Below are 23,359 nucleotides of genomic sequence, written 5' to 3'. Positions count from 1 at the left end.
ACACAGGAAGATGGATCAAAATGAGGTGGGGAAATGTGCATTGGGTAATCACTTGCTATGTAGCCAGAGAAGGCGAAGTCAAATATTGATCATTTTCCAGAGCTTATTACTGAAGTTACCCCTCTGACATCAAGAATGGACATAAGTTAACAATGACGGGAGAAAAGAAGAAGAAAAAGCGGCTGAACCGCAGCGTTCTTCTGGCTAAGAAAATTATTATAAAAGATGGAGGCAGTGTGAGTAACGTTAGCTAACATATTTTGCTATTTTTCTTCGTTAGCCTAATGGCTATGTACATTGACATGTTTTGCATGATTTTATTTTGCTTGTTTTATCAAGTTTAGCTACCAGTTGTTTCCGGGCTGGGCAGTTTAACATGTCAGCTCACTAGTGTCATGTCAAACTAGCAGCTGTTGGTTAAGCTAATGTTTGCTAGGTGGTACAAGTTGTAACGTTACTGTTAAAGGTAACAAGACCACAGCGAGTTAGCAAGTCAGCTGTTAGCTTTGAGCCACGCTTCATCCGAGTTTGTTTGGTGTTGTGTTTCACGTGTCAGTTTGCAATGGTGTAGAAAACATTAGGAAGACCTTGCAAATATTGAGTTGCACCCCCTTTTACCCTCAGAACAGCCTCAATTAGTCGGGGCATGGACTACTAGGTGTCAACAGCGTTCCACAGGGATGCTGGCCCATAGTTGACAAGGTTTCCCGGGTGTACCATTGACGCACAAGGGAAACTGTTGCGCGGGGGGGGGGGGGGCGGCGGCAGCAGCCTTCTTGCTGTTCTTGACACACACACCGGTGTGCCTGGCAGCTAAGTTCAAAGGCACTTAAATATTTTGTGTTACCCATTCACCCTCTGAATGATACACAATCCATGTCTCAAGGCTTAAAAGTAATGATTTAACCCGTCTCTCCCTTAATCTACACTGATTTGAAGTGGATTCAATAAGGGATCATAGCTTTCACCTGGTCAGTCTGTCGTTGAAGGAGCAGGTGTTCCTAATGTTTGTACACTGAATGTAGATAAAACATTAGATCGCTAATGCTGTGCATTGGCCAATGAGAGGCTTTGACGCAATAGGTCGGCCATATTGGCTCTCCCCAGAAGGAGTAGTCCTCCATCGGAATGAATGGAATTCTATTGTATCTCAATTAATTTTTTTTTTTTAACTACTTCACCATCGGTTCAGTTATTTAAATTGCATTCGGTATTATTTTTTTCTCTGCACTCATTGCGCAGTTTCTCTGAAGCTAAATCCGATCAAGACCAAACTGCAATGTTGTAGGGTGTTGAATTTTCCATTCATATTTTTGTATCTTTTATGTTTAGCTCGCATAATATAATTTAAAACTATGCATTAAGGTGTCTGTAATATAATAAACATCGCAACAACAACAAAAAAATCATAAAATGCAATTCTATAGCTTCCAAAATAGTTCTTACAGTGGTGGGGGAGAGCCAAGATGAGGACTGCCACAGGAAAGGAAGACCCAGAGTTACCTCTGCTGCAGAGGATAAGTTCATTAGAGTTACCAGCCTCAGAAATTGCAGCCCAAATAAATGCTTAGTTCAAGTTAGACATCTCGAATTGCTTCAAAGAAACCACTACTAAAGGACACTAAGAAGAGGAAGAGACTTGCTTGGGCCAAGAATCACGAGCAATGGGCATTAGACCGGTGGAAATCTGTCCTTTTAGTCTGAGTCCAAATTTGAGATTTTAGGTTCCAACCACCCTGTCTTTGTGAGATGCAGAGTAGAGATCATCCATTCACCTACATGTGTGGTTCCCACTGTGACACATGGAGGTGTGGGAGTGCTTTGCTGGTGACACTATCAGTGATTTTAGAATTCAAAAAGCACCCTAACCAGCATGGATACTACAGCGTTCTGCAGCAATACGCCGTCCCATTTGGTTTGCGCTTAGTGGGACTATCATTTGTTTTTCAACAGGATGACCCAACACACCTGCAGGCTGTGTAAGGGCTATTTGACCAAGACGGAGAGTGATTTAGTGCTGCGTCAGATGACCTTGCCTCCACAGTCATCTGACCTCAACACAATTGAGATGGTTGGGATGAGTTGAACCGCAGAGTGCAGAAAAAGCAGCTAACAAGTGTTCAGCATATGTGGGAAGACTGTTGGAAAAGCATTCTTCACAAAGCTGGTTGAGAGACTGCCAGGAGTGTGCAAAGCTGTCACCAAGGCAAATGGTAGCTACTTTGTAGACTCAAATATAAAATATATTTTGATTTTAACACTTTTTTGGTTACTACATGATTCCATATGTGTTATTTCATAGTTTGTGTCTTCTATTATTCTACAATGTAGAAAATAGGTCAAATAAAGAAAAACCCTTTAAGTAGGTGTTCTACAACCGTGTGTGTGTGTGTGTGTGTGTGTGTGTGTGTGTGTGTGTGTGTGTGTGTGTGTGTGTGTGTGTGTGTGTGTGTATATATATATATTTATTATTATTATTATATATTTTTTTAAGTGTAAATACCATACTTCCATATACAAACAACAACAACATACAGCCAGACACAAACATCGACAACATCACCCCTGCCCAGACCCACCTGCTCACACCCCCATCTCCACCGCCCCTATCACTCTCCTCCACATGGACTCAAACTGAGGGGAAGAAGGGATCGTATTAATGTCTGGAATGGAATAAATTGAATGGTATTGAACTATTGACTGGTACTGTGTGTATGTATGTATGTATGTATATATGTGTGATGCTCCGATATAAAATTTTGGGCCGAATTTAAAATATCCAATATTTTCCTTAAAAACCAACACCGATTTACTAAAAATGTTGGTGGTCTTTTTAAGTAGATAAAACACACACGGACGCAGCGGTCTAAGGCACTGCATCTCAGTGCAAGAGGCATCACTACAGTCCCTGGTTCGATTCCAGGCTGTATTGCATCCGGCCCGTGATTGGGAGTCCCATAGGGCGGCACACAATTGGCCCAGCTTCGTCAGGGTTTGTCTTGGGTAGGACGTCATTGTAAATAAGAATTTGTTCTTAACTGACTTGCCTAGTTAAATAAAGGTTACACACACACACCACACTGACAAAGTTATTTTGTTGGCATTTACTTATGTCCCCATTACCAGTAAAACATCAACCTAATTTCTTTCACTTACTTGCTGTGCTTTTTCGATGTTCAGTCGTTTCATTCTCAACCAGGATTTCACATACTATGGAACGCCGTTTGGGTCTTTTTCGTGTCAAATAACTTATTTGACACATAAAATAGTGTTGGATCAATCAGGATCCGAATATGACTGCACGTCACCTAATATTTTAACCCTTTGATGATAGAATTCTTTTTTTTTTTTTTTTTTACCTAGTTTTACGCATTGATTACACACTCACTCGTATTTCATGTCACAGCGATTCTTCGATACGTATGCTACGATGCTTGTAAAGGTGTTGGTCATAAATAAAAAGCTAGCTAGCTAGCTAGCTCATGGATGGACAATGTTCTTCCCCAAAAACATAGTAAAACAACATCTGTTACAGTAGCTATAGCTAGCTAACTATATAGCTAGGTGTCATCTAAAATAACTATAATTTATAAGACAGTTCTTATTGCTGTTCTGTGAATGGAGTAGTTAGTACACAGCGTTGTACGAGATCTTCAGTTTCTTGGCAATTTCTCGCATGGAATAGCCTTCATTTCTCAGAACAAGAATAGACTGACGAGTTTCAGAAGAAAGTCCTTTTGCTTCTGGCCATTTTGAGCCTGTAATCGAATGCTGATGCTCCACAAAGATACTCAACTAGTCTAAAGGAGGCCAGTTTTATTGCTTCTTAATTAGAACAACAGTTTTCAGCTGCGCTAACATAATTGTAAAAGGGTTTTCTAATGATCAATTAGCCTTTTTAAAATGATCAACTTGGATTAGCTAACACAATGTGCCATTGGAACACAGGGGTGATGGTTGCTGATAATGGGCCTATGTAGATATTCCATTTTAAAAAATCAGCTGTTTCCCGCTACAATAGTCATTTACAACATTAACAATGTCTACACTGTATTTCTGATCAATTAGATGTTATTTTAATGGACAACTTTTTTATTTTTTTGCTTTACTTTCAGAAACAAGGACATTTCTAAGTGACACAACTTTTGAATGCTAGTGTAGGTATGCAGGTCAGCTTTTGAATGCTAGTGTAGGTATGCAGGTCAGCTTTTGAATGCTAGTGTAGGTATGCAGGTCAGCTTTTGAATGCTAGTGTAGGTATGCAGGTCAGCTTTTGAATGCTAGTGTAGGTATGCAGGTCAGCTTTTGAATGCTAGTGTAGGTATGCAGGTCAGCTTTGACATCTGTTTTGCACACTGCCGTTAAACTAGACATCGGGCCGATACCGATGTTGGCATTTTTAGCTAAATTCATCCGATTCCGATATGTTTACAGAATTATTTTTAGATATATTTTTTTTTTAAATATATCGTACATACTCACTCACTGGTTGGGTGTGTTGCTTTCCTAGGTAGGTAGCTGAAGCATGAGGTTGGTACAATGTCTGTAGGGATGTGATGGCTATAAAATGCATGATTTGTAAATGTCATCTGAAATGACTGACATTTTGTTGTTAATGACTTTGTCAGTTCACACTACTACAAACAAAAATGTTACCTAGCTGGCTGAAATACGCTGTGAGTTTGCTTGAGTTTTGTCCCTTCAATTCAGGCTTCAATAATAACCAAAAGGTCAATGATCTTGATTGAGTAATGTGGTCCTTTTGGAGCATGGTTTGGGTAGGTACTAGAATTGAGAGGGAGATGCCACGTGTTTATGTTGGCTATAGTCTTGAGCCAATGAGATCTCACGAGAACCATATGTTCTCAGCAGTAATACTTTGGAATAGCCTTTGACACGGTTTTGGTTACCTGCAGACTAGCTTGATCTAGGCGATGGCAGTCAGAATGAAACTAGCCGTTCTTGACATTGCATTGCATGATTTGTGGTCTAGAACGAACACACCCAAGCCCTACTTTTAACAGCCAACATGGCTTTCCCACCTCTCACCTGTCAAGACTCCCATGTCCCTTCTTCCATCTCCGGGAAGTGGACGCTTCTGCATTCCTCCCTACACATGTAAAAGGATTGGATTGGTGTATACTCAGCATCACTATACTCAGCACCTGTTGCAGTTCACTGGCTGTTCACTCACACTGCACACACTATTTTTGAAACGAGTGTTGTCCGTTGGCTATTTAAATTAAAGTTTTGTGGATGTGCATACGGCATTTTGGAATTGTATGCCTGTCAGCTAATCATTTTTTTCTTATTTTCTCCTCTCTCTCCCTCCTTTTCTCTTATCTCTCTCTTTTCCGTTCTTCTCTCTCTCCATGCTGTAGCCCCAGGGGATGGGTGATCCCAGCGTCTATCATGCTGTGGTGGTGATCTTCCTGGAGTTCTTTGCCTGGGGGCTTCTTACCACGCCCATGCTAACGGTAGGTTAATCCCCTCGCCATCAAACAAAGTCAGCAGCATACAACTGCTGGCTTGCTTCTGAAGCTAAGCAGGGTTGGGCCTGGTCAGTCCCTGGATGGGAGACCAGATGCTGCTGGCTTGCTTCTGAAGCTAAGCAGGGTTGGGCCTGGTCAGTCCCTGGATGGGAGACCAGATGCTGCTGGCTTGCTTCTGAAGCTAAGCAGGGTTGGTCCTGGTCAGTCCCTGGATGGGAGACCAGATGCTGCTGGAAGTGGTGTTGGAGGGCCTGTAAGGAGGCACTCTTTCCTCTGGTCTAAAAAAAAAATATCCCAATGCCCCAGGGCACTGCCCTGTGTAGGGTGCAGTCTTTCGGATGGGATGTTAAACGGGTGTCCTGACTCTCTTGAGGTCATTAAAGATCCCATGGCACTTATCGTAAGAGTAGGGGTGTTAACCCTGGTGTCCTGGCTAAATTCCCAATCTGGCCCTGAAACCATCACGGTCACCTAATAATCCCCAGTTTACAATTGGCTCATTCATCCCCCTCCTTTCCCCTGTAACTATCCCCCAGGTCGTTGCTGTAAATGAGAACGTGTTCTCAGTCAACTTACCTGGTAAAATAACGGATAAATAAAAATGTTAAGACCCCTGAGCATACCACACCCATGCTAACGGTAGGTTAACTCCCTGAGCTCATCATACCCATGCTGACTGTAGGTTAACCCCCTGAGCCCACGGTCACATCCCTAGAGTGCACTACTGTTGACCAGGACCCATAGGGCTTATTCAGTGATCTGTACTGTAGAGCATAGGACTACGTCACATAGGACTGCTCACCACGCCCACCCCCACAGTAGAAACTGTAATTAGGTAAACCACCACACAGCTGTGCCCACCTGCTCCCCTTAACTATGGAGCTAGGACTACATTACATACAGTAGTGATACAACCCATGTTCACGGTAGCCCAAACCACCACCTGTTCTCTAGCTTACATTGTTCTACGTATGGTAGGGAACAGGAAAGCAACACCTGTGTCTGTTGCACACATTTATCACCGGCTAAAGCCTTGGGCCTAACAACACTCATGCCAATATATCCTCCAAACACCGGCTTCTCGGTCATTATCACATGAGTAAACCACCACCTGGTCTCAGGTGTGACTCACACCTGGTCCAACTGCTCCTCTCAACTATTAAACCCACGGTTAGTGGTTACTTAGGGACCACTGCTGGCCCATACAGCTGGGATATACGATGCATGCTCATTGATCACAGTAATCTACAACCCATTTTGCTACTGTATGCAAAAACAAGCTTCAACATCACCTGCCCACGCTAGCCCAAATGGCCATCACACCGGAGGCCAAAGCATGCAGTACGCCTCGTGCCCGGAGTTTGTCCTGACCACATCACCTGTCTGGGAGAAGAAACTGTATCTAACTCGAGGTCCTTGTTAAAGCGTAACTATAAGGTGTGATTGATCATGATGAACCACCTAACGCAAAGCATTACATTCAGGGACTTTTCTATGCAGAAATCCATTTGGCGTGCCGCCTAAAATTCCCCGAATTATTCATTCACAAGTATTTTGGCCGTGGCCCCATTTCAAATCATATTTTATTTGTCACATACACATGGTTAGCAGATGTTAAAGCGAGTGTAGCGAAATGCTTGTGCTTCTAGTTCCGACAATGCAGTAATAACCAACTAGTAATCTAACCTAACAATTCCACAACTACCTTATACACATAAGTGTAAAGGGATAAAGAATATGTACATAAAGATATATGAATGAGTGATGGTACAGAACGGCATAGGCAAGATGCAGTAGATGGTACAGAGTGCAGTATATACATATGAGATGAGTAATATAGTGTATGTAAACATATTAAGTGGCATTGTTTAAAGTGGCTAGTGATACATGTATTACATCAATTTCCATTATTAAAGTGGCTGGAGTTGAGTCAGTATGTTGGCAGCAGCCACTCAATGTTAGTGGTGGCAGTTTAACAGTCTGATGACCTTGAGATAGAAGCTGTATTTCAGTCTCTCGGTCCCAGCTTTGAAGCACCTGTACTGACCTCACCTTCTGGATGATAGCAGGGTGAACAGGCAGTGGCTCGGGTGGTTGTTGTCCTTGATGATATTTTTGGCCTTCCTGTGACATCAGGTGGTGTAGGTGTCCTGAAGGGCAGGTAGTTTGCCCCCGGTGATGCGTTGTGCAGACCTCACTACCCTCTGGAGAGCCTTACGGTTGTGGGCGGAGCAGTTGACGTATCAGGCGGTGATACAGCCCGGCAGGATGCTCTTGATTGTGCATCTGTAAAAGTTTGAGTGCGTTTGGTGACGAGCCAAATTTCTTCTGCCTCCTGAGGGTGAAGAGGCGCTGCTGCGCCGCCTTCACCACGCTGTCTGTGTGGGTGGACCAATTCAGTTTGTCCGTGATGTGTACGCCGAGGAATTTAAAACCTACTACCCTCTCCACTACTGTCCTGTCGATGTGGATAGGGGGGCGCTCCCTCTGCTGTTTCCTGGAGTGTACGATCATCTCCTTTGTTTTGTTGACGTCAGGAAAATAACCTTGCACTCAACAACACACTCCGTGGGCCCTCACGTCCTCCCTGTAGGCCGTCTCGTCGTTGTTGGTAATCAAGCCTACCAATGTAGTGTCATCTGCAAACTTGATTTAGTTGGAGGCGTGCATGGCCACACAGTTGTGGGTGAACAGGGAGTACAGGAGAGAGCTCAGAACGCACCCTTGTGGGGCCCCAGTGTTGAGGATCTGATTTGATTTTGTTATAACGTTTGTCACTCAAATAGCATAAGCGATGGAAAGATGTGGAGAATTTTGCTTTAAAACTGCTAATGTTATTTCAGCCTCATGGAAAGATGTGTAGAATAGCAAGAAATTAGCTTTAAAACTGCTAAATTGTCACTGCGGCCAAAATGTCAAGTCGGGTGACCGCACCATTGGCCACCCTCGTGGCCATACCCCCGCCACGCCCACCACCTAAGCCCCATTTTGATCCAGGAAAACCCCTAATATTACAATGTTTCTCATCAATATCTCAGATCTCTAGATGTCTAAGCCACCACTGAGCCAGCCCCATTGCACACCACCACTGAGCACAACAGTCGCTCTGGACAAGAGTGTCTGCTAAATGACCAAAATGATAAGAACCCTCGTCCCCCAAAAGAACCGGATTGTATAAAGCATTCATAATGACTGTTTTATGTTGCATTCATACCTCCCACCCATTCCTAATTTTTTCCTAAGCACAACCAGGGAGTGACATTTCCCCACAAACAGCTGCACTATAACGGCTATGAATAATTGAATTGATAATTAAATGTTGAGCGAGCCTGATGACGCAGCCTGTTGTGTGGATGAGAGGTAGGAACTAATGTTGGTAGGAACTAATGGACTGAATATGTAAAGGTACATCAAACACTATTATTTGAACGAGGTCCCTTTCACTTTTGAAAGGGCTTATCAGAAAGCGAGGGAGAGAGAAGTTCAGTGCACGGTTGTTGTTATAGGTCTGAGTCCCAAATGGCACCCTATTCCCTATATAGTGCACTACCTTTGAAAAGGGCCAATAGGGCTCTGGTCAAAAGTAGTGCACTATATAGTGTCGTGAAATATTCTAATCAAGTGAGAGACATTGTCATTTCTTCAAACAATCATCTTTATTTAATTATTTTAATAATGAGGCTGGTCGACCTTTGAGTGTTGGACCGAGTAACTTTACACAAATGCAGACTACTATATATATATATATATATAGCTGATGCTAACAATACTCAGTCATGGTTGGTTCAACCCCTCCCATGCACACCAAGGAGCATCATAAGCCACTCTGGGTTCATCCTATCATTATCTGCATGTGGGTAGTTGCCTTAACCCCACCCTGGATTAGTCTCCCAGATGCAAGGATGATTTTGAGAGACAGGTTTGTTCTAGTCCTAAACTATCCCTAGTTAAACACATTTTTCTCTCACAATAGGGTGCTATTTGGGACAGGGCCTAGATGTAAACGTGACTCCCCTCAATGGAAGAACTACTGAAATAACTAATCATATCAGACAAACCATATACAATGTTCAAGAATATAAACCTAACATGTAACAATATTTTTGAATTATAGTTAATATAAAGAAATCAGTCGAATGAAATAATTTCATCTATGGATTTCCCATGACTGGGAATACAGGTATGCATCAGTTGGTCACAAACACCTTAAACGCCAAATGTCCCACGCAGCATGACACATCTCCGTTGCATAGAGTTGATTGTGGCCTTTGGAATGTTGTCCCACTCATCAATGGCTGTGCAAAGTTGCTGGATATTGTTGGGAACTGGAACACGCTGTCATACTAATCGATCCAGAGCCTCCCAAACGTGCTCAATGGGTGACTTGTCTGAGTATGCAGGCCATGGAAGAACTGGGACATTTTCAGCTTCCAGGAATTGTGTACCGATCCTTGCGACATTAGGCCATGCAAAAAATGAGGTGATGGCGGTGGATAATTGACACGACAATGGTCCTCAGGATCTCATCCCAATATCTCTGTGCATTCAAATTGCTATGGATAAAATGCAATTGTGTTAATCTGTAGCTTATGCCTGCCCATACCATAACCTCACCGCCACAATGGGGCACTCTGTTTACAACATTGACATCAGCAAACCGCTCGCCCACCCTGGTGTGGTTACACGTGGTCTGTGGTTGTGAGGACAGTTGAACATACTGCTAAATTCGCAGAAATCAACATTTTAATTCTTTGGTAACAGCTCTGGTGGACATTCCTGCAGTCAGTATGCCAGTTGCACGCTCCCTGAACTTGAGACGTCTGGGGCATTGTGTTGTAATAAAACTGTCCATTTAGTGGCCTTTATTGTCCCCAGCACAAAGTGCACGTGTGTAATGTTTGTGCTTTTTTGATCAGCTTCTTGATATGACACACCTGTCAGGTGGATGGATTATCTTGGCAAAGGAGAAATGCTCACTAACAGGGATATAAACAAATGTGTGCACAATTTTGAGAAATAAGCTTCTTTTTTTTGTGAGATTGGAACATTTCTGCCATCTTTTATTTCAACTCATGAAACAAGGGGCCAACCCTTATTACACTGTTTTTATATAATAGTCAATTTGAAAATACATTGTTTGTGTTGCTGTCCAGGAGATCGTTATTTTCATACACTGCCTTGCAATGGCACTGACATGTTTACTATGGCTCCAGTTACTAACCACAAATGATCTTTGAGCTACAATATTGACATGCACACATGTTCATTACGGCACAAGGTAGCAAAACGTTTTGCAACGTAATGTGAAAACAAGTGTTTTAACTTTTTGTTATTGACAAGTTCAGTAGAACCTCTCATTTTGGAGTGTTTTCGACCTTTAGTCTGCTCAGTCTGGGGCGGCAGGTAGCCTAGTGGTTAGAGCGTTGGACTAGTAACAAAGGTTGCTAGGTCGAATCCCCGAGCTGACAAGGTAAATATGTCGTTCTGCCCCTGAACAAGGCAGTTAACCCACTGTTCCTAGGCCGTCATTGTAAATAAGAATTTGTTCTTCACTGACTTGTCTGGTTAAAGAAAAATAAATGTGTCTGGAGTGGAGTGTTAATGGAGCTTATCTTGACTCTGTTGTCCTGACTACATTTCAGAGAGGTCAACATTTTTTGTGCATTTTGGGTTAATCAGAGGGCACTGGGGAGACTAGAGATTGGCATCAATGTTCCCAGCTCATTTAACTACCAACGTACATTAATCTACCGCTGTGAAGCAGGCAAGAAGTACATTTCAAATACTATTGACTTTTTAAAACTGCATGGCATTGACTTAGCATTTAGTATTTGGACTGCCATGCCTGACTTCTGACCTCTTTATCATTTCCCTCAAATGCACAATGTGTTTCAGTGACCTTCCTTAGACCTCCCTTCAGTTAACAATGAAACCAAACGGTTTACTTTAAAAGATACCTAACTTTACACAGTGTGCTTTGACCTTCCACCTCTGCTTTTAGTTCCTGTGACCTAACTAATTGTATTTGTTCTCTCAGTATCTCAGACGCAGAAAGGTCATGATCAAATAATGAAGTGGATATTGTGTAATGGGTATTTTCCTGTGCTGCTGTTTGACCTATGTGAGCATGTTTAAATAGTTGTCATTTAGCAGACTCTTTATCCATAACGATTTACAGTTTGCGCATTCGTCTTATGTGGTTGTCTCACCTGGCCATTTGATCACAATCGTAGTAAAGTACATTTTTCTTCAAGGTACCCATCAGCCATGTCAAATGCATTGTTTTTTTTGGGGGGGGGGGGGGGTTCCTCTAGTGAAGACCAGTCACCTTAGGTCATACGTCTGTTACACTAATAGACACAGGTTATTTTTTTGTTTTGTCTCTTTTTATTTTTATATTGAAGTTGATATTGTGAATGCATGAGTGTTAACCCACACAGTACAGTGTTACCTTACTCTAGGCTACTGTATGGACACAACAGTTGAGGTGTTATCTGTGTTTGTTTCCCCAGGTCTTACATCAAACATTCCCTCAACACACATTCCTGATGAATGGGCTTATTCACGGTGTCAAGGTAAGATAACAACAGTTTATACAGCGGCCTAGCTTGTTGGAGTCTAGCCTGTAGCTAGGACACTCATTAGGTAAACTCACCATGTTTATGTAGTTGGGTGTGTAGATGCTGTTAATCTCTTGTTGACTATGTAGTGGAGAGTTTCAGTGACTTTCACCTCAGGTTGTCTGTGTAGATGTTAACCTCAAGTTGGGGGTGTGTGTGTAGATGTTGGAAGGTGGGAGTGTGTATGCCTAGTATAGTAGGTTGTATCATGGGAAAGCATGGACTACTGGACTAGAGCCACAAACGGTACGTGTGAAGGATTGTCCATGTTAGTTACTCATTATTTCAGTGCACAGATCACCAAGGTCTCCTCATTTCTCTCCCTCCCCTAGGGTATTTTGTCATTCCTGAGTGCTCCTCTGATTGGTGCGCTGTCAGATGTATGGGGTAGGAAGTCCTTCCTGCTGCTAACAGTCTTCTTCACCTGCGCCCCCATCCCCCTCATGAAGATCAGCCCATGGTGAGAACACACACACACTACATCACTAATACATCTCTATGGGCTGTGATGGTGCAGAGCCAGATTAATAACATTTTAAAAAAGCATGGTCAACTTCAAGTCTGTGAAGGTGTTTTAAAGACGCACTGTGTAGACATTGCCCCGCCATTTCCTGGTTGCTACAATTCTAATAGTTCTAATTTCAGTTTGTGACAAAAAAACAAGCAAGTATATAGTATAGGGCCTTCAAACTCCACCCAGGACATCGAAGCCAGTTCCACTGCATTTTTGTTCACTGTTTCCCTCTAATTAGGGACTGATTTGGACCTGGGACACCAGGTGAGTGTGCAATGAATGATCGGGTAGAACAGAAAACCATCAGCCTCCAGACCTGGTAGGGTAAGAGTTGAGTACCCCTGGTGTAGAGAATCATTGTACTGTCCAAAACCGCTGTGAAATATATTTTCACAACCAAAACAATTGTATTTTCAGCTGTTTTGAAGCTGGTGTACAAAACCGAAAGTAAAAGACGCACGAATGGGAAGCATAGAAACAGCGCACATAGAACAGAGCTACCACTTCTTAGACTTGCTTTCAATGTGACTAACATATCTATAACACACACTTCTATGTGCATTGGGTCAGGTCATCCAAAAAGTTACATATTGCAGCTTTAAGTTCAAGAGTAGATTAAGCAACTGCCCCCGTATCGCTGCCCCCCCCCCCCCTATCGCTGTCCCTGTATCGGTCGTTTCCCTGTGGTTCAACAGGACCTCCACTGTAGTGGTATCCACAGTCGCAATAGAGCTATACAGACTTGCTAACATATCACCTTGACTCATCTCTTCACCTCCCTCCTTCCCGTCCTCTCTTCAGGTGGTACTTTGCAGTCATTTCCATGTCTGGTGTGTTTGCCGTCACCTTCTCTGTGATCTTTGCGTACGTGGCGGACATCACGGCAGAACACGAGAGGAGCACAGCCTATGGTTTGGTGAGGAGGGGAAACTAAATAACAACCTAGATGGGCATCCTATTAGTGTTATTTTTGCTGTTTTGTATATATGCGACTCTGGGATGCTGCATCCCAGAGTCGCCTCTTCACTGTTGACATTGAGACTGGTGTTTTATGGGTTCTATTTAATGAAGCTGACAGTTGAGGACTTGTGAGCTGTCTGTTTCTCAAACTAGAGACACTAATGCACTTGTCCTCTTGCTCAGTTGTGCACCGGGGCCTCCCACTCTTTCTATTCTGGTTAGAGCCAGTTTGCGCTGTTCTGTGAAGGGAGTAGTACACAGCGTTGTACGAGATCTTCAGTTTCTTGGCAATTTCCCGCATGGAATAGCCTTCATTTCTCACAACAAGAATAGAGTGACGAGTTTCAGAAGAAAGTCCTTTTGCTTCTGGCCATTTTGAGCCTGTAATCGAATGCTGATGCAAAGATACTCAACTAGTCTAAAGAAGGCCAGTTTTTTTTTTTTTTTTTTGCTTCTTTAATTAGCACAACAGTTTTCAGCTGTGCTAACATAATTGCAAAAGGGTTTTCTAATGATCAATTAGTCTTTTTAAAATGATAAACTTGGATTAGCTAACACGACGTGCCATTGGAACACAGGAGTGATGTTTGCTGATAATGGGCCTCTGTACAACTATGTAGATATTCTATTTATTTGTCTTTTTTCTAATCAGCCGTTTCCAGCTACAATAGCCATTTACAACATTAACAATGTCTGCACTGGATTTCTGATCAATTTGATGTTATTTTAATGGACCATTTTCAAAAACAAGGACATTTCTAAGTGACCCCAAACTTTTGATATAAATAAATAATACTCCTGACTTTAGAATGACACCAATCCTCCCCTCTAACATTCTCTCTCCTGTCTCCTTTATCTACTGCCCCACCACCCCCCCTTCAGGTGTCCGCTACCTTTGCAGCCAGCCTAGTGACGAGCCCGGCCATTGGAGCGTACCTGTCGGAGACGTACGGTGACACCCTGGTAGTTATCCTGGCTACCGCCATCGCCCTACTGGACATCATTTTCATCCTGGTGGTCGTCCCTGAGTCGTTGCCCGAGAAGATGAGACCAGCCTCCTGGGGAGCACCCATCTCCTGGGAGCAGGCTGACCCCTTCGCTGTGAGTACTATGCTATTATAGTACTGTAGTATGCTGCCACCTTCACTGTGAGTACTATACTGTATTATATAGTAAAATATTATAGTACTTTAGTATATTACCTCCTAGGAGCAGGCTGACCCCTCCACTGTGAGTACTATTCATGGCTGGCATCTCCGCCACTTGAATCATGTCGTTGCCATAGTGATCAACGTTCTACAGACGCCGCAACCATATTGATGCTCAAAAGTAGAACGAGGGCTAATGACTTTGAATCGGAACTAATGACTGTGTCTAAATGTATACTGTAGGTGCTTGGGAATATGATGACATTGCTAAAGTAGGCACATAGTTTTCTATTAAATATTTACTTTAGACAGATGGCAATGTTGCAGTGGTAGAAAAAGTGCCCAACTGTCTTGAGTAACAGTAAAGAAGCCTAAATAGGAAATTACTCAAGTAAAAGTTAGTCACCCTGTTAAATATACTTAAGTTGTAATTGCTAAAATGTACTTGCGTATAAATAATTTAAAATTAGCCAGGGACACACTTCAAAATTTAGACGTCATTTACAAACTAAGAATTTGTGTTTCGTCAGTCTGCCAGATCAGAGGCAGTAGGGATGACATTTTCCTGTCCTGCTAAGCATTCAAAGTACTTTTGGGTGTCAGGGAAAATGTATGACGTAAAAAGTACATCTCTTTAGGAACGTAGTGAGTAAAAGTTGTCAAATATGAATAGTAAAGTACAGATACACCCCCCCCCCCCCCCCCCCCCCCCAACTACTTAAGTAGTTTTTTCACTTTGGTACAATACACCACTGCAATGTTGTCATTAGCTAGCAAAGTTAGCATTGCTAGCTATTTTGGACTAACGTTAGCTATCTCAAATTTCTCCTCAATGTAAGCTAAATAGCCAGTGTTATACTGCATCTAAAGTCAATCTCACGACATCAAAATGATGACGAAAGGTTTTCCTACTAAATCGGAATCGTCATCAGCACCTAATGAGGATGCATTGAGTAGACTGCTCAGTTGGGCGTCAGTCCTAAAATGACCATTCAAAACAATATTGGTGTGATTTTGAATTATGTAATTTTGCTGAATACCATTCTGCCTGAGGGGAGCCTCTATCTCTAAGGAACAGGATAACCGATCTGTGTTTGACAACAAAATGTATCTGAATCTAATTTATTCTATGTCCCATCTCCAGTCTCTGCGGAAGGTGGGCCAAGATTCCACGGTGCTTCTCATCTGCATCACAGTGTTCCTGTCTTACCTGCCTGAGGCCGGACAATACTCCAGCTTCTTCCTCTATCTCAGACAGGTACTGACAACACCGAGACTCACCCCATCCAGGGTTCTCCAACTGGCGGCCCACAGGCCGAATTTGGCCCGCGTGTGATTTTTATTTGGCCCCAAGTTTTCTGAGCAATAAAAAAACATTTACACAGAAAACAAAACAAACTTGTACCACACAGACGGAGTCCTGGGAGTTAAGTAAAAATACCCTAAAAATAATAAAAAAATTGTAAAATAAGATTTATGTGGCATTTATGGTTTTCTACATATGACTATAATGGTGACCAAATCTTCCAGAATTTCTCAGTATTCTCATGCAGATCAAAAGTGAGTTTTTTTTTTTCTGGGGCTCTAAATAGCAGGAGCCTGAAAGCCACATCCTCGCAGACACTATTTCAACTGTGGACATCAACATCAAAATAAATATTTTAATAAAAATATACAAGAGTATTTAACAGATGTTCAGAAGAGTCAGGCTCAAATACAATGTTAGTCCAAATAAAGAAGTTATAGGTTTGGTGAAAGAGCATATTGTCTTAAGATCTTCTGAATCCGTAAATGAACCTCCTGCCATTTTAAGACTGGATTCTGTTACAGTCCCAAAAATACACGTGCAATGGTGCCAGTATCTGGTTGACATTTTGAAACGAATGAAGGCAAACCGGTGTAAACTAGGTTCTATGAAATAATTTAACATTTTAGATATTGTATGCTTATAGAGTTGGATTTGGGGGAAGACCCTTTCACAGATAGCAGTCCAGTCCTCATCACCAAATGTCTCTCTTCCAAAATATGTCTCAATGTGTCAGATTAAATCCCTCCAGTAGAATTTGAAACTTTTTTTTTTTTTTTCAACCACAGTAATTTGAAAACAGTTTACCCACTTTATCTAGGCAAGTCAGTTAAGAACAAATTCTTATTTACAATGATGGCCTAGGAACTGCCTTGTTCAGGGGCAGAGCGACAGTTTTTTTTACCTTGTCAGATCAGGGATTTCAGTTACTAGTCCAACACTCTAACCACTAGGCTACCTGCCACCCCGCCTGATTTAAGGGCAATCGGTGACCAGAGTGACAAATTGTCTGGATTCTCTAAGTATCTTTTTTGCATTTCTTCAAACTGAGTGTATTACATACTATAAAATGGTTAGATGAGGCATTTTTGTCACAGTTATTGATAAATGGTAAAGAACATAACACCCATGGATGACATGCTGTAGATTCCATCCCAACCCGAAGTGAGTCACGTCTGTCAAGGCACCAACAGGTGATTGATATGAACATGCCAATGATATAGGAGAGCCCTCTCAGGTCCTTAGGCTTAATTAGATTGGTTAATTTCATTCTAGGTTTCTTATATATTTAGAGATACTGGCCTTTAAAAAAATATATATTTACACTTTTGGGAAGATTTGAGTTTTTTTTCATCCATATCGGTTGAACCATTTAGACATTTCGGAACTTTTTGTACTTTCGGCCCACCGTATTTTAGGGGACAAATTTAATTTGTGTATTAAAGTAGTCAAAAGTTCACTATTTGATCCCATATTCATAGCACGCAATGACTGCGTCAAGCTTGTGACGCTACATATTTGTTGGATGCATTTGCTGTGTTTGCTTTGGTGGTTTCAGATTATATTGTGCCCAATAGAAATGAATGGTAAATAATGTATTGTCATTTTGGAGTCATCTTAGAATACATTTCTAAACACTTCTACGTTAATGTGAGAGAGAGAGAGAGTCAAAGATCATAACCCCAAGACATGCGAACCCTCACCAATACAATAAGAAGTTATCATATTTGTAGGGGTATGATATTTGTGAGCCTAACTTTCTCACTCATCATTATTCACGATTCATTTAGGATTATCTGTAATCATGGTAAGATCCGCATCAACCCAACTCCTACCCCCTAGCCTCGACCCCTATTTTGGTGGGTAGATACAGTGATGCAGTGATGCATCAGCACAAGTGGAGAGAAGTCCATTCTTCCCACGCAGGAAAGTTCAGAGTACAAAAATAATACAATGTGGTCTGCTTCATATCTGTGACTGACTGTTCAGAAGCCTGCCATTGGAATTCCCCAAACTCCTTAGAATGTGGCCAAGTAGGGCTACTGTTTTTAAAGTGTCAACAACATGGTCTGGTCTGTCCCCAGTTAACTACAGTTAGAGAACTAGTCAGCCAGCAGGGCTCAAAACTGCAACCCCCAAACTCTCGCATATGTCACACTGCCCTTTGACATGGCAGTGTGACACCAGTTTTATTTTATTTTATTGGTCGTAGGGTGCCAGTGAACTAAATGTAGCTGGTTGCGTTTAGTTTTTATTCACAATTTTACTTTTTAATTTTTTTTTTATTCAAACAGAAATGGGTACGCAATCCAGGTATTCAAAAAGTTCGGTCCAAAGTCTTGGTTGAGTCTTTGATATTCCCAATCCAGTCATGCTCTTTTGAATGAACATCTCTAAAGGTTTCCCCAAATGAATGTTGACTGCAAAGTAGGCCAACCTGGCAGAATTATATCGTGATCATTTATGATTCGGGTGGCATTTGTTTTTGCAAACTCTGCTATTACATGTGGCCTAAAATTGTACAGTGCTAGCCAAACACAATGGTCATTTGCTAGGTGCACAATTGAGTTAAAAGGCAACCACACCATCTGTGTTGTATTGATCCCAGACCTGAAAGTAGTCTCCCGGTGTGGTTTAAGCATTGTTGTGAACTTAGAACTTCCATTTTTGTAATAATTCTCCTTTTTTTTCTGTGAATACATAGGGAAAAAATAGGATGACTTTGAAACCTGGAAAAATAACTGTGAAAAAGGAGTTTACCAAAAGAGAACTGATTTTTATAGGGCCCGACAACTGTAGTGACTGTTCAAAATCACTATCAATAAAACTCTCTGAGATTGAGCAAAGGTTTTATTTTATTCCCTCCAAACAATCGAACGACGTGTAAGGTGGCGCCGACAGACATGGCAGCTCTGCTTCTAGCTCCTAAGCAACGTTGCAGTATTTTGTTGTGTTACTTCTTACAAAAAACATTCTTCCTAAAATAATGTGTTATTACATACAGCTGGAAATAACTTTTGGATATCAGAGTGGAGGTAACTCACCAGCATTACGACCAGGAATTCTCCCAAAACCCCGATGGCCCTCAATGAACTACACTGGACTTCATACAAACTGGAAACCACATCTCCCGACGCCACATTGTAGCTGTCGATATTAATAAGGCAAATGAGGAAAAAGCTACAGAAGTTTTATCAACACATTGACTGTAGTACTCTCTTATGAAAAACACTAAACCACGACTACTCGCCTTTTTCGAGATGACTACAAGGCCTCCCCCGCCCTCCCTTCGGCAAGTAAGATCACAACTCCATTTTGCTCCGCCCTTCCTATAGGCAGAAACTCAAACAGGAAGTACCTGTGCTAAGGACTATTCAACGCTGGTCTGACCAATCGGAATCCACGCTTCAAGATTGTTTTGATCACGCTGACTGGGATATGTTCCAGGTAGTCTCTGAAAATAGAATTGACGTATACACGGACATGGTGCCTGAGTTCATCAGGAAGCGTATAGGGGATGTTGTTCCCACTGTGACTATTAAAACCTACCCAAACCAGAAACCGTGGCTAGATGGCAGCATTCGTGCAAAACTGAAAGCATTTAACCATGGCAAGTTGACTGGGAATATGGCAGAATAAAAAACAGTGTAGTTATTCATTCCGTAAGGCAATCAAACAGGCAAGATGTCCGTACAGAGACAGTGGAGTTGCAAATTAACGGCTCCGACACGAGACGTATGTGGCGGGGTCTACAGACCATCACAGATTACAAAGGGAGAACGAGCTATGTCGCGGACACCGTCTTGCTCCCGGACAAGCTAAACCACTTCGCCCGCTTTGAGGATAACGCAGTGCCACCGACGCGGCCCGCTCTCGTTTTCCGTGGCCGACGTGAGTAAGACATTTAAATGCGTTAACCCTCGCATGACTGCCGGCCCAGATGGCATTCCTAGCCTCAGACCAGCTGGCTGGAGTGTTGACATATTCAATCTCTCCCTATCGCAGTCTGCTGTCCCCACTTGCTTCAAGATATCCACCATTGTTCCTCTACCCAAGAAAGCAAAGGTAACTGAACTAGATGACTATCGCCCCATAGCACTCACTTCTGTCACCAACAAGTGCTTTGAGAGGCTAGTTAAGGATCTTATCACCTCCACTTTACCTGACACCCTAGACCCACTTCCATTCCCAGTTCACCCATGACTGTGTGACCACGCACGTCTCCAACTCAATCATCAAGTTTGCAGACGACACAACAGTAGTAGGCCTGATTACCAACAATGATGAGACAGCCTACATGGAGGAGGTGAGGGTCCTGGTGGAGTGGTGCCAGGGAAATAACCTCTCCCTCAACGTCAACGAAATGAAGGAGCTGATCATGGACTTCAGGAAACAGCAGACGGGACCGCAGTGGAGAAGGTGGAAAGCTTCAAGTTTCTCGGCGTACACATCCCTGACAATCTGAAATGGTCCACCCACACAGACAGTGTGGCGTAGAAGGTGCAACAGCGCCTCTTCAACCTCAGGAGGCTGAAGAAATTTGGATTGGCCCCTAAGACCCTCACAAACTTTTACAGATGCATTACAGAGCATTCTGTCGGGCTGTATCAACGCCTGGTACGGCAACTGCACCGCCCGCAACCGCAGGGCTCTCCAGAGTGTCGCGTCTCTTGACTGTGATTCAATTATAAGTTGCTATTTTATCAAATCGATTACCTAACGTTTAATTGATTACGTGATTGAATTAAACCATTAATAACGTGGGGCATCACAGAAGCATTAATTTATATTGAGCGGTTATCTCCCGAATCCACTCTCTTAAAGATCTGAATATCTTTATCAATAAGTCAATTATTAATCGTCACCTTATTCAGTCCCATTCTGATTGTCGTAAAGTACTTTATCTGCACAAATCCTGGCTAACAAGTTGAATCAGCAACACACAAATTGGCTTATTTATTTACTAAATACCTAAATCACACAATTACACATGTATGCATACGATAGATTATACATCGATTACTAATCATGTCATAAGTCCCAGGTGGGCTAATCCGATATGACGCCGACTTACACAAAGGAAGGGGGTTGGGTTTGAATGAAAGAGCGGGAAGACTGAGGGACAAAGGGTTTGGGTCTCTATCGGACCATGAGAAGCTATGCTACCGTAAAGACAATCTTATGCATTCTAATAACCGCCCATTCAGAAAAGGAAAATGCAAGAGCTATATTTACTCTGAGCTGCTCTTCGATAAATGGATTGAATATGGAAGACTGGTTTACCCAGCAGAGATCGCCATTGTCGTAATGTTGTAGAGCGGATACGTTAAAGTGCCCTGTTGATCTTAGGAGATTGTCTATCCTTTCCTAGGCCACGTAGGTTTACAGCTTTAGCTGAGAACTCTACGTCTCGGATGTATCTCTTCTTTAGTGAATAATAGTTCTAAGTTCATACCAAGTTGCCGTAATCAGCTCGTGCTCTATTCTGGCTGCTCTATTCTAAATTAATCGTCACCTCCACGTAATCTGGTCTCATGTAAATTTCGTTAGAGTAGTTGTTGAACCATACACAACCACAGCTCACGCTGGGGTTTGCTTAGTCTAACGTGGATTGGGTCATGGGGGCTTTTGTACTGGGGAAGAGAAGGGTGTGTTTCATCCCTCTCCAACCAATGTCTGTTCACTTGGGCGTGGCCACTGAGTGAGCGTAAGTTTACTTATGACAACAATTCTCTCATTTTGAAGCTAAAATCACATTTAATCTTCTCACAAATAATTTCATATTTAAACATTTAAATTGCACAACAATTCCATGTGAATCTGATAACTAGAATGTGTAGACTTTCCAAGATACAATTTGTCATATCAGATATGTCCCAGACACCAACTGAAAGATTAGTGGAATCTGTGTGGGTAGCTTGACAGGTAGGATGACTGACAGTGAAGGTGAACAGGTGGTCACGTTTCAGGTGACAGAGGAATGGATGAGACTGAGGCAGGAATTCCTTTAACCATAAAGTGGTATATTTACTGAGTAGTCTGTGCTGCATAACATGTATCCAATCAAATTCATAATCAAAGATCAAATCAGATCATTCATTATTAACATAATTTATGGAGTTCAACAGTCCAGTTCATTAAGAAGTCGATCGTAATCATCCGTGAGTCATTTAGGCTCGTAACTAACTATTTATCATGAAAGAATACAAACAGTGATTGTTTATTCAATCTATAATCCCCATTAGTTTGGTATGAAAGTCAATCAGTTAGCAAACCAATGACGTTTCTCATTTCACCCTCAATTGTCTTCATGTGTACATATAATTCATTTCATTACATATTAACCATATCAATTGCATAATTGGCTTATGAGGATCCGTAGGGCCGTGATCATTTGACCATTCACATTACACTATGTTTGAAGCGTGCGCTCCAAGCCGCGCTCCGCGGTAATAACGATAAGCAATAACTGATGTCCCGCTCCCCCGAACGCCACAGATAGTTCAGATGAAAGGTAACAGTCGGTGGATTCATGGACGCACAGAACTTCTGGATCAGACGGAGTTAAGGAAGAGAAAGCAGCGAGATCAGGCGATGGCAGTTTCCTCCTTTTATGGAGTTGAGATCTGTCGGACATTTCCACCTGACCTAATTAAAGCGCCCCTGGCCCAGCTGAGTAAATGGCAATGAATTAAAGGAGTATTCCACCAACTCCATGGGCCTTTTCTACACCAACTGACCTGACATATTCTTTAAGTACCAACGGACACTTTCAACTGGTTGAGAAAGGGAAATATTTGTCCATTCCCCAACCTTTTGATGTTTCCATAGGGCTTTCCAAGAGTCCATTCTGTAGAGTGGAGAGAAGGGGGGGGGAAAGGTATTTATGGGGGGGGGGGGGGGGGGTCATAAACCTCACCCAACAGGAAAATGTTATGACAAGAGGGTGGTGCGGTCTGCCCAACGCATCACCTGTCTGCCCTCCAGGACACCTACAGCACCCGATGTCAAAGGAAGGCCATAAAGCTCATCAAGGACATCAACCACCTGAGCCACTGCCTGGTCATCCCGCTATCATTCAGGCGAGGTCAATACAGGTGCATCAAAGCTGGGACCGAGAGACTGGAAAAACAGCTTCTATCTCAAGGCCATCAAACTGTTTATATAGCGATCACTAGCTGGCTACCACCCGGTTACTCAACTCTGCTCCTTCGATGCTGCTACCCTTTTGTACATAAACGTGGAAACACTAGTCACTTTAATAATGTTTACATACTGTTTCACTAATTTCATGTGTATATAATGTATTCTATTCTACT

The 23,359-nt window shown here is 42.4% G+C and overlaps 1 protein-coding gene across 1 annotated transcript in view; it reads left to right on the top strand.

Moving 5' to 3' along the window:
- The window catches only part of LOC139386842 (major facilitator superfamily domain containing 14A2), a 46,197-nt gene continuing 22,838 nt past the window's right edge, over window positions 1-23,359 (top strand). Inside the window, exons 1-7 of the mRNA XM_071132691.1 lie at window positions 1-236; window positions 5,382-5,477; window positions 12,005-12,067; window positions 12,445-12,572; window positions 13,428-13,542; window positions 14,469-14,687; window positions 15,879-15,992. Coding sequence (XP_070988792.1) covers window positions 153-236; window positions 5,382-5,477; window positions 12,005-12,067; window positions 12,445-12,572; window positions 13,428-13,542; window positions 14,469-14,687; window positions 15,879-15,992 — 819 coding nt within the window. The 5' untranslated portion in view covers window positions 1-152. The remainder of the gene's footprint in view (window positions 237-5,381; window positions 5,478-12,004; window positions 12,068-12,444; window positions 12,573-13,427; window positions 13,543-14,468; window positions 14,688-15,878; window positions 15,993-23,359) is intronic.

The sequence above is a fragment of the Oncorhynchus clarkii genome, chromosome 28 (assembly GCF_045791955.1).
Source record: "Oncorhynchus clarkii lewisi isolate Uvic-CL-2024 chromosome 28, UVic_Ocla_1.0, whole genome shotgun sequence".
NCBI lineage: Eukaryota > Metazoa > Chordata > Actinopteri > Salmoniformes > Salmonidae > Oncorhynchus > Oncorhynchus clarkii.
The sequence above is the reverse complement of the archived record's forward strand: the minus strand, read 5'-3'. Positions and strand labels throughout refer to the sequence as shown.